The sequence below is a fragment of the Eretmochelys imbricata genome, chromosome 1 (genome assembly GCF_965152235.1).
Source record: "Eretmochelys imbricata isolate rEreImb1 chromosome 1, rEreImb1.hap1, whole genome shotgun sequence".
NCBI classification, from domain to species: Eukaryota; Metazoa; Chordata; order Testudines; family Cheloniidae; genus Eretmochelys; species Eretmochelys imbricata.
In genome coordinates, this window is record NC_135572.1 from 152,041,174 (window position 1) to 152,053,937 (window position 12,764).

Below are 12,764 nucleotides of genomic sequence, written 5' to 3' on the forward strand. Positions count from 1 at the left end.
AGCTTACAAGAGAAAGTTACTCACCTTGTGCAGTAGCTGAGGCTCTTCGAGATGAGTGTCCTCCATTGATGCCCTCTCCAGATCTAGACGCACCACTGTGCCTCCGCTTAGAGAATCCTACATCAGTGCTCGTATGGCTCACGCACGCATGATGCCTGCCTCATGCACCATTGCCTGTTGAAGTGTCGCGTGAGTGACTCGGACTCCTCAGTTCCTTCGTTACCTCAGAGCCTGTATCTAGCTCCGAAGTAGAGGGGAGGAGGGTGGGTAGTGGAGCACCCACAGGGACATTCATCTCGAAGAACCTCAGTTACTGCACAAGGTGAGTAACCTTCTCTTCTTCTTTGAGAGGTGTCCCTGTGGGTGCTCCACTCCAGGTGACTGTAAAGGATGGTTGGGGTTTGGAGTAGGAAATAAAGCAGCAGAAAGTACCGCTCAGCCAAGCTGAGTATCTGGTTTTAGGACCTTGCATGATAGCGTAATGTTTGGCAAAAGTATGTTCGGATGCCCAGGTGGCAGCCTTGCAAACGTCTAATGGGATATTGTTTAGAAATGCCATGGAAGTCAAGATGGACCTCGTGGAATGTGCCCTGATGGTTGTTGGAGGCTGAATGCCCTTTAGCTGGTAGCATAGTCAAATACAGTCAGATATCCATTTAGAGAGCCTCTGTGTGGATATGGGTGGTCTCTTGGACCATTATGCTATGGATACAAAGAATTTAGGAGTAGCCCAAAATGATTTCGTTCTGTCCAGATAAAAAGCCAAAGCCATTCTAATGTTCAGCGTGTGCCTGGTCGCCTTGAACCATGTGGCTTGGGGAAGAAAGTGGGGAGATGCAGTGGTTCGTTAATGTGGAAGGACGAGTGCACCTTGGGCAAGAATTTGGGATGGGTGCGTAATGTAACTTTCTCCTTAAGAAAGATAGCATAAGGGGGAGTCAGCCATAAGTGCCCCATCTACCCCACATCTCATGGACGTGATGGCACCCAGAAAGGATACTTTCATGGACAGGTGTAACAAGGAGCAAGATGCCAAGAGTTCAAACAGTTGACGAGTTAGGACTGTTAGCAGGAGATTTTAAATTTGATTTTGGGGACCTAGGTGGCGAAGAAGCCGGTGACCCAGGGGGCTGCTGTCCTGAGTCAGAGACTGGTCTCAGGGACTTCTCCATGAGTTTGAGTTTCAGCCTCAAGTCCCTCAAATCCTCTTTCATGTATGCAGTATAGCAAGATCCACCTACACAATGGTAACACTACCGTATACTTAGGGTCCAATTCCAGCTACCTTACACCACAACAGTGGAAGAGAGTTCAAGGAGCTTTTTCTCCCTCTTGCACATATGCACATAGGGCAGACAGAATCTCAGTGCTTCAGCAACTCTTGACCACAACAGCAATGACAACACAGCCCATGATGATATGTACATCAAGGCAGAGGGAAAGGGTTAATGAGGCAGGAGACTATTTGGGGTCTCACTCAACTGTATACGAGCAGTTGCCTGAGGCCAGCACTAGTGAAGCACATGCTAGATTTCCAAAAAACTGTAATAGAAGCTCCCAGGTGAAGTATCCTATTCATTCTGAGAGTCCATTTTCCTGCCTCAACATTCCACATGGCGAGTGTTGAACAGGTGCTGCGCTACAATACCCTCCCTGCATCTCTGCTCCCTCCGTCCCCAGTTCCACAACCCTTTCTGCTCAGCTTTAAAAGTCACAAAAGATCTCTTGGTGGTTTTTATTCACTAAGTCCAAATCTTCCCTGAATAGTATTAGAAAACCTTCTCTGTGACTGGAAAGGAAAGAGGTGGTCCTCTGGTCCTGCCCCAATCCTCAGCCATCTCCTGCCTATTGGCATGCAGGAAGCCACTGGTTCTGCTACCTGGGAGTCCTATGTATCCACAAAGGGTACAGGACTTGCCTCTAATAGAGTACAGACAATTTACCATTCTAGACACATTATATGGGGAGAGATACCTATGCCTATGTACATTGCTTAACATTTTGCATTATGAAAAATTCTTGTGACTTTCTAAAGGAGATCTTAGACCTCCATTGTTTAGAGCATGAGGGCAGAATCAGGGTTCCACAGGCAACTGTAAATCTGGCATTTCCTTACTTACAAGCACTTGATGATGCAACCTAAATAGCTTTCTTTTAACAAATACAATATTTGTATATTAATAGAAAATTTATATTAAATAATACATATACGCCTAATTAAAGCCAGGGTTAAAATGTCATTTTGGCTAAAACCTAACTTTCTTCGAGTATTCACATGTTTGGAATACTGAGATTTCTAAGCTCCAGACACAGAACTCCTTTACAAGATACTCATGTTAGCAAGATTTACAAAAATTGCAATAATTAATTTTACATACGGAAACAGGCTTATCTCAATCCACTTGTAAAATATACTGAGTGAAAAGAGTGAAAAACAAAAGTATTAAATTATTTAATAGTAAGAAATAATTAAATCTTTCTTCATGAAATGTATAATAAATCATGCACTAAAGTAAAAAGAATTCCTTCCTATGGAAACGTCAACTATAGTAATAACAAGCTAAATCCTATTAGATATAGAAGCAATTTCTTATTGCCAAATGAAAGTTAATAAGTAGGAACTATGACAATATTCTTACTATGTTATTTTCACACCATCATTTGCATCCTCTTTGACAAAGATACATGTATCCTAACATTCCACAACTTTACCTTGTATGTCAACTTGTTCTTGGTATAATTGGGCACCATTAGGACCTTCTGAGTAATTTGTCTCACTTGACAGTCTATCACGATATGATCCAGTGCAAGAGGTTTCCTCCCTATTCCCTTAAGGCCAAAGATGTGTTCAGTGCCATCTGTTTCATTTTGCAGAATAAGCTTGCCCTGTGACAAAGAAAAAAATGAGGACATTTCAGCACTGCGTGAGTCTTGCATGGCTGCCAGACAAACTCCCTTAACCTAATTAATCATGAGTCCAGGTAGTGAAACAAGCTTTCAGGGAGGTGTTGTCTGTTTACTCTCCAGCATATATGTAAACACTTCTGCTGAATTAATGAAGACAAACTTCAGGAAGAATGACTTTTATTTCTAATTTTCCTATATTACAGAGTTAGCAATACAGTGCATCGCATATATTGATTATACACTTGTTTACTTCTACTCATCAAACAAATATACCTTCCAAGAAAATATTTTCTGAACCATTACTATTCCTAAATAACATGAAAAACTGGAAGAGAAAGGTACTTCTTTGTTCCAGCAGTACCCATCCAACAGAATCCTGTGCAGGAGGTAGCTCTTGGTACTAAACTTTTCTGAATCAATTTTATTTACTATACACAAGAAAGAGACAACAGTAACTCTTTCTTTTTTCTGCTATATGAATCCTCATACACAATAAATTACAAATAAAATTTGCCTATGTCATTTTTGTATCTTGGACTTCAACATTATTGCTGTTTTTCACAGAATAACTTTGCCTAGTAGCTTTGCCCACTGCATTGATCAGAATAATAGAATTCTATTAACATTTTGGGAAACTACAAAATGAGAATTCAGATCATTAATATCCACCCTCAAAACCTATGAATTTTATTCCGTCTTTGAATGATAACTGCAGCAACACATTTATGGATGAAACTAAAACAGTGAAATCTTAAAACCATTAAGTAACAAGGCTGAAGCTGACCTGTTTGCAACTCATTATTGTTTGGCTATTTAAATTCTGATCAGATTTAAATCAATGGCCTAGGAGGAAGAAACTTTGCATCTTGCTAAAATTGACTGTTGGTGGAATTTGGCCCCAAAGGGAATGATTTTGTCAGACTGTTTAAAAAAAAATGAAGATTCTTCTGAAAACCATCAACTTATTTAATGATACAGTCTGGAAGGTTTGGGAAGAATTCCTGTGGATTATAATTTTAAAAGAAAGACGAAGAAAATGCAATCAGCATCTGAACTATCTACTGAACTCCAGCATCCACAGCTTTCTTTCATAAACTAACTCCATTTTGGGGATCCTCATTCTGATAGGAAAGATAAAGAGAAGATGCATCTACTACACTAACAGAGAATGAGAATTTTAAGAGTATTGAGAGAATAGGGACCTGCTGGGGAAGTCTCCATAATAATGAGGACCTGGGGGGAAATCCTGGCCCCATTCAAATCAATGACAAAGTTCCCATTGACTTCAGTGGAGCCAGGATTTCACCACTAGAGTACAGACAAGGCTATTAAACTAGTCCAGGATGGAGAGAAAGGACCACGCTAAAAACTGACAAAATCTGCCCTCTGGGTGGGAGTACATAGGTTTTGTGTGGGTGACCTACCTCTTGATATTTTGCTGTGAGACTGAGATTCCAAAGAACTGGTGTTTCATGCCTGACCAGTTGTGTGTAGGGATCTACATGTGATACACATCTGCTGAGTATGTGCAAACACACTAAATGCTTTATACCTACATAAATAGAATTTGGATATGTGATGATATTATATATGTATATATATGTGATGCAATATCACATATCCAAATTCTATTCTTATGTACACTGAAGTAACTCCTCTGAAGCTAGTGAAGTTGCAACAGTGTAACAGAGTGAGCTATGGCTATCCACACACATAGATTATATACTCCAAACAAAAATATTGTGCAGTATCTGTGCCTAACAAATAAATAATAAATGATTAATAATATTAGTGTAACATTAAGAATGAGAAACCAAACACTCAGAAGTTAGAAAATATAGAGTTAAACACGAATACTCAACCCTTAAATCTAACCCTTCATGCATATCCTTTAAAATGTGGCTTCTCCTTACATCCTATATTATTTTTCAAATATAATATATAATTCAAACATACAAAAAGCTTATTGAAAATAATTAATAATTGCTAAGAATAAAATATGTCCAACTCCAACTCTCATGAAGCAGGAAATATAGAGTACAACCACACAATGATCTTAACTCTGTTGTCTGTGTAATGACAAAAAGAAAAGGAGTACTTGTGGCACCTTAGAGACTAACAAATTTATTTGAGCATAAGCTTTCGTGAGCTGTAGCCACAAGTACTCCTTTTCTTTTTGCGAATACAGACTAACACGCCTGCAACTCTGAAACCTGTGTAATGACAGTGTTCCCAAGGAATAATTCCATATTCCCTAGCTTGGGTTGTTTTAGTTTAGATGAGGTTTGTCTTTAGGACTCTTAACTCTTTTAGGAGGGTTTGTATTTTTGTTACTGGATTTGTGAACTACATTATACTGATGTTAGTAAGGAATCTGAATAGGTTATTGTAGTTTGTAGAAAGTAATTATTTTGTGTTAGGCAAAAGAGTGGTACTGTAAATTTGTGTTTTTGTATGGCATGCCAAACACCAGAGTAGCTCAGTACAAACTACTTCCTGTTAAAAGCTGAAACAGCCCTTGCCCTGGTATGTACCTCATAATATCCAGAATGGCAACTACCATTGGCACAGAGTGCCTGGGAATCCACCCCAATGTGAGCAATGACATACCTATCAATGGAAATTAATGAATGAACTAATATAACATCCATTCCTATAGAATCCCCATGACATATATGTGCAATAAGGGATACTCAGTGTTATTAAAGAACCTTAAAATTGGCATTTCCTGAATTTACTGATTAAATAAAGGCTGGAATGCACTGTACATATTTGTAATTAGAGTGTTTGCAATTTGTATAGAATACCTAATAATTTTAATAAAATTGGGTGGGCAGAGAGAGAGGGTAGGACCACGAGAAAAGAAAAATTGACCATACAAATATTAGCCTAAGCTCCCCTGAAGGCAGCTTATTTCATGTACATCCTCAGGAAAAAGTCTTGCCCTGAATAACCCTGATTCAGGAAACCTTGTAAGCAGATGCTTAATATTAAACACCTGCTTTAGGGGTTTCCTAGAGTGTAGGCACAGTTTTATGCGTAGCAGCACTTTGTATAAAGGCTGAAAGTCTCTTTTCTCTTACCAGAGTTACACACTCAGCAATGGGCTTAAACATGAGAGGATACTGTGTTGTTTCACCTGGACCCACATATATGAGAGGAGGGCCATAAAAACAATGTCCCTCTAGGATTGCTTGAAGTTTCCAGTCCTGATTAGACATATTACTCTGGGGGGAAAAAAACAGATGTCATCTAAATGGTACTTTTAAAGTTACAACATACATTTACCTGCAATTGCAGCTACATTTAACTTTCTTGCCATTAATTCTTAGAATGGACACCAAATCAGATCACAATCTTTATTTTTTCAAAAGTGCCAACTCAGAGCAGATTTTAGGAAAATAAAGATTATATTTTTAAAATTTTAAATGTATTCAACCATAAGTTCAATAATGCTGGCACTATAGGTACTAGTAGGAATGCTCTAAAAATTCATGTATTATGTACTCGTACTATAAAATAAGTTTGATTGTACTTATAATTATGGGCTCAATCTAACCATATGCACTCAGATACTGACTCTGCTAAACACTAAACTGTTTAGCAGACAGACTGTCCTGTGGCAGAACCCAAAGCATGAAAGAAAAACCAGCAGTTATGTGTTGACAAGTTGGAGGCTTAATGGGAGATGAAGAGTTCATGCAAATACGTTTTTCTCTCATGCTCCACAACATCAGAATCTCATCCTCTTTAAAACCAGCACACCCTTTATCCAACAACACACAAAAGAAACTCCAGTTCTAGGGGCAGGCCGCATAGACAGGCTGAGCAGATCAATATCCATTATTTTACTTATTATTTAAAAAGGAAAATAAAATTAGGAGAAATAAATATCCCATCATTTTGATTGGTTATTGGCATGGTAAAAAGGAGCAAAGTTGAAATTTTGATGCAGAATATGGCTCCTTTGTTATTTTTTTCCCTATGGCTGACAGATCTACTCATGATGTCAGCCAGGAAATATGGCTTAAAATAGCCATAGGCCTTTGATTCCCCTATCAGTACAGAGACAGAGACCAATACATGATGTAAACTGCTCTCTCTGGCCTCAAACAGGAAAAGATCTGTCAGCCAGAGAAAAGCAACTGTATCACCTTCGAAATTCTTCCATAGCTGAATGCTGTTCATTAGTTGAAGAAGGACCTGCCCACACATGGAAGTACAGAGTCACAATATTAATCTGTAGTAATCACACTATTATGCCCGAGATACTGCAGAATTTCCTTATACATAGAACAGAAAAAACTGTATCAGTACATAGCTTCAAATAATAGAGTTTAATTTTACTTTTAAAAAACAACTTGAAAATTGCATAAAACAACAACACTATCAAAGTCAAACACTAAAATGTTAGGAAATGCCAAAATTTAGGTTGCCTGGGCAACCTTAATTCTAATCCCTTGGACATATGCATTGTCATACATTTTTTAATTTTCTGACCCCTGCTTTGTTCAGGGCTTGATCCAAAGCCCACAGAAGTAATTGGGAGTCTTTCCATTGATTTCCTTTGGCTTTGGATCAGCTTGTGAGTATACAGGATGATCAGTGCCCAGGAAATCATGCAAGATTATGGAACAGATGAGGCTGTTGACTGTAGAACCTCTACCTCATTCCTTCAAGAAACTGCAAGATGGTGGTGAATGAGAAAAGGAAGTTCAGGAAGTGAAAGGAGTGTGATGTGATTAAAGAAGTTGAATATCACACAGGAGAGGTGGGTTCTAGCCCTACATCTGCCATGGAGTTCTGACGTGATGCTAGGCAAGCCAGGTAAACCAAAGTTTTCAGAGGTGGCCACTAACTGTGGATGCCTCATTTTCTGGTTGTCCAACAGAAAACACCTGGGGTCTGATTTGTAGGAGTTCTGAGCATTCACAACAGCAGCTGAAGTCAGTGTGTGCTGTAGAAGCTGAGCTCCGCACCCATTAAGGCAGTGTGCTCTGAAGAAATGAGCACAAGATTGGGATTCAAAAGACTCTGACATCTTATCCTCACTCTGCCACTAGCTCACTGTGTAGCCTGGGCGAGTCACCTTGCCTTTCAGTTTCCATTCCCCCACTTGTAAAACTGGGAATAATAATTTGCCCACCTGCCACACCAGAGTGTTGTGAGGATTAATTTGTTAATGTCTCTACAGTACTTTGAACAGAAAGTGCTATAAAATGCTAAACACAATCCAAAATCATCAGGCCTCAAGTGTCAAGTTGGGGAAATTTCATCCTTAATACACCAATTTCATCATCTGTTAAAACACTCCCTTCCATATAGGGGTGTTGCAAAGATAAACTCATTAATGTCAAGCATGACTCCTGTGATGAGTGCCACAGAAAAGCCCATGAAGAAATTATTCCTTCTCTATTCAGAGCAGGGTATAGTGGCCTGCAGTAAATAAGACCTGCGGCACACATAAAATGAGGACAAAAATATTGAACCACCACTTCATTCCTTGCACACCATCTATCCTGCGCACTGAAGGTAACGGGGTTCTGTGGAAAATGTAAATAAAGTATGCAGTCCTTCAATTAAAGACTGTGTCATTATGCATATACACAAGAGAGTAGAAACTAATGTTGCCCAGATAACCTTAATTCGGACATTTCCCAACTTTTTAGTGCTTTACTTGCAAATTTAATAACATTTTAAAATAGGCTGGGATCTCTGTGTATGTGTGTTTTCTAAATGTACATTTAATACAACCCCATGATTTTTCCCTACTTTTCTTTTGTCTTAATAATAAAAAGATATTGCAAGGAAAAGAGAGTGAAAAGATTGCATTAGGAAATGTTTCACTTTCACTGTTTCTTTGTTAACTACTTTCAGAACAATCTGCTTGGTTATTTTCAGTGTTTCACTGTGCTTTCACAATACTGTCCTTCTCCAGACAAGCTACTGATCTCATGTCTGATCATGGATCCCTCCCCTCTTCTTGTCCCATCAGATCTCAGTGTGACTTTCTCAGTGTGACTATCACTCTCTATTCTTCCTGACCACCTCACTCAAAATATTGTATGTGCAGCACTCTCAACTCCTGGTGCAAACCTTAGGTAACATTTTCATTTCTAACAGAAACTTTAAGTCTTCCTCTTGTTGTTTTATGCCACATCGTTTTCTCTCTTTATCTTTTAATTTGAGACAGTCTGCTGATGGCCTCAAAAGTTTGAAAATGTCTTCTCTGAAGAAGACACCCAACCCTACAGCTCAAAATTCACACTTTGACTCTTTCTCTCTCTAATCTATCTTTTTGGTCTGTTGGCTTACACCATAATTGTGCACTATGGGATTTCTTGCATCAGTTTCTGGAGCATCACGTCCTGGTCATTGCCGGAGATAAATTATTAGAGTAGATCAGAATAGTCATTAATCTAATATGTTCATTACTGAACCCCTCTCTTAAACCATAGCTTCTTAGTATTAAATGCTTCAAATATTTAACTTTTGAATACACTTTTCTAATGTATCTATATTACATATTATTAGGGCTCTGTGTCTGTCGCGGAGGTTGCGGAAGTCACGGATTCTGTGACTTTCTGCGATCTCCATGATTTCTGCAGTGGCAAGTGGGGCTAACACTGGAGTCACCCAAGCAGATGGCTCTGAGGCCAGCTGTCCAGTGGCCCAAGGGCCAGCCACAATGGCCACTGCTGGAGCAGCTCTGCAGCCAGCCACTCAGGCAGCCTCGCAGCCAGCCTCACTGGCCGATGCTCAGGTGGCCCCGGGCAGCTGGCCCCGGGAAGCGCCTGAGCAGCAGCCGGTGTGTCTGGCCCCAGGGACTTCCTGAGCAGCAGTCCCTGGGGTGGCAGAGCAGCTGCTGCTCGGCAGCCCAGGCAGCAGTCCCAGGGCAGCAGAAGCAGCCGCTGCTCTGGCAGCTCCCTGCAGCTGGTGCCACTGGCCATGGCCGCCCTCCCAGCAGTGGCCCCCCGGGATGCCCACACCAGTAGCGCCACCCCCTACCCCCCAAAATTTAGTCAGGGGTATTTATAGTATAAGTCATGGACAGGTCATGGGCTGTGAATTTTTGTTTATTTCCCATGACCTGTCCATAACTTTTACTAAAAATACCCATGACTAAATCGTAGCCTTACATATTATTTATAACCTCACATTTCTCTTAAATAATTATTTTTAAAAACAATTTCTTTTTTGTGGGGAAAAATACATTAATATGATCTGTACAATATTTAATTCTGCTATCATGCTCCTTAATTCAGATTTCTGCTTTCCTTCCATTGCCAGAAATCTTACATGTAGTATTCATACTACTCATACCAATCTTTTCCCCACTACTTGCAATATTCTATATATTAATAAGTGTCAGTCACAGAAGAAAAATCATTAGGAATAACAGACTCAGTAGTTATTTAGGTGGATCGAAAACAATCAGTAACTCTTTTCCCTAAACAAGTTTTATGTTTACATACCATTTAGACTTTGGGCAACAAGATAAAGTCAGTATTTCAGTACTTTTGTGGGTTCTATGATACATAGATGTTCATTTTAATTTAAAAGGCTGAATCCAATAATCCTGAATCTTGATTTAACCTTCTAATTATAAAATGGACTTACTATCGGTAGGTCCTGAATCACGGCCTGATAGGCTGGTGTTACAAATTCAAGCTCAGCCTCAGTACTGTCTGTATTCACCACACACTCAATCAAGTAGACCCGGATATCATGGGAAGATTGCAGCAGAATCTGGCAGGGATAGCGACCAGGATATTGTGGAGTAAATTTTATAGGAAGTTCGACTGCTGTATCTTAAAAAAATAAAAAAAGTATAATTATGTAAAGCGTTCCAAAAGTATTTCACACACAAACATCTGGAGAGACATATGCAGTTTGTATAAGGAGATTCTTTCTACAGTACACACATCACACAAGTAACTCTGGAATCACAGAAGTCTTTTCACTTATACATAGTCAAAATTAATTTTTCTAGAGAGAAACTTTTGAATATATTTAAGCTTCCAAATAACATTGTTTTGTATAATTTCTTGTTCTGCGTAGAGAAAATATATTAAAAGATCTATTTACTTATTATATTTAGAAAAGTTTATTGCGTATGCATCTTTTTCCAGATACCATATACATAGTGACTACCACTTAAAAACATTTGTCAACAATTATTATGCAGTGGTATCTGACACAGACTCAGACTTTAAACCCATAAGTGACCATCATGATAATCTAATCTGACACTGCAGGCCATAGAACCTCACCCACCCACTCCTGTAATAGACCCATCACCTCTGTCTAAGTTACTGAAGTCCTCAAATCATGTTTAAAGACTTTGAGTTACAGAGAATCCACCATTTACACTAGTTTAAACCTTCAAGTGACCCGTGCCCCATGCTGCAGAGGAAGGCAAAAAAATCCTACAGTCTCTACCAATCTGAACCAGGGGAAAATTCCTTCCCGATCCCAAATATGGTGATCAGTTAGACCGTGAGCATGTGGGCAAGACCCTCCAGCCAGACACCTGGGAAAGAATTCTCTGGAGTAACTCAGAGCTCTCCCCATCTAGTGTCCCATCAGCGGCTCTTGGAGATATTTACTACCAGCAGTCGCAGGTGGCTACATGCCATTGTAAGCAGTTTCATCATATCATTCCCTCCATAAACTTATTAAGACCATTTTTAAAGCCAGTCAGGACATAACTCAGTATAGAAAATAACTATAATATTGCAGATACCATTGACCATAACACTCCCCCTGTGATCTACACATCTCTCTTTCTGTGATCCAGGGCAAAGGGTCAGCCTCCCCGTGAACTCTGCAGAGGGCCCAGTGCAGAAGAGGAGGGGAAGACATGTGAGGCAAGACAGTGGCTGTGAGCAGAAAGAGGTACTGTTATTCCCAAGAGCATCCCCCCACAAGCCCTTCAGGGAATTCGCAAAAAGTGAATGCAGCTTGCAGCGACAATAGCTTCTCTGTGGTTCCCTTTATGCTGAAGAGCCCACCTTCATGAGGACTTCCAAGTAGCTACCAATGCAGAAAGACCTATATGGAATATAGAGCAGTGCAGAGGCACAGAACTTTAATACAGCTGGAACTGAGATCCACAGGGTTTGAAGACACCATCATCCAGTTTGTTCCACAAGGGAGGACATATCCCACCTACCTCAGCTAAGAGCTTGGAAAAGAACTCATACAATGTTTTCCTCCTCCACTCTCCCCTCCACTGGGTTATTTTGTAGAAAGGAGGCAATCAGGCTTAATGTGTGACGTTATTTTCAAATGATATTTTAATGGCAACTATTGTGTTTTAAAAATGCAATCAATCTTCATTTACAATGCTGCTCTATTTCACAAATGATATTGCCCACTTATTCAATTCTCACCTCTCTGAAAATTGTACAGCAAACCAATACTTCCCTGTTGCTTTACTGTGTTCCAAAACGTTGATACTTCTCTTGTCTGTTCCCTCCATTATTTCATAAAAATAGCTCAAGTTCAGAGGATGAATAATATAGCATTACATTATGAGCCTTTCAACATTACTAGGCTATCAAAAAGATTATAAATTGTACCTCAGGTTCAATCTTCTCTGAAATAAATTAGCTTGTTCTCTCATAAAGACAAGATTAATGACCTACTAATTTATGAATTATTACCCTTTTTCTGTTTTGTCACTAAGTTATTATTCCCAACGGCTATCTTCCACAAAAATGTCCCAGGTTTATCAGTCATGCAAGTAATAAAACTCCCTTTCTTATACCTGATTCATAAATATATTTCCTGCAAATTTTACTGTAACCCTATCTGATCAGTCAATTTGTAGGAGTACATAGAGGATATCCAAA

The 12,764-nt window shown here is 39.4% G+C and overlaps 1 protein-coding gene across 1 annotated transcript in view; it reads right to left on the minus strand.

Annotated features, from left to right (window-relative positions):
* Positions 1-12,764, minus strand: part of CFAP47 (cilia and flagella associated protein 47) — a 627,152-nt gene that overhangs the window by 295,298 nt on the left and 319,090 nt on the right. Inside the window, exons 46-49 of the mRNA XM_077807214.1 lie at positions 11,209-11,214; positions 10,528-10,718; positions 5,991-6,134; positions 2,713-2,886 (exon numbers count right to left, since the gene is read on the minus strand). Of these exons, the coding sequence (XP_077663340.1) occupies positions 2,713-2,886; positions 5,991-6,134; positions 10,528-10,718; positions 11,209-11,214 (515 nt within the window). The remainder of the gene's footprint in view (positions 1-2,712; positions 2,887-5,990; positions 6,135-10,527; positions 10,719-11,208; positions 11,215-12,764) is intronic.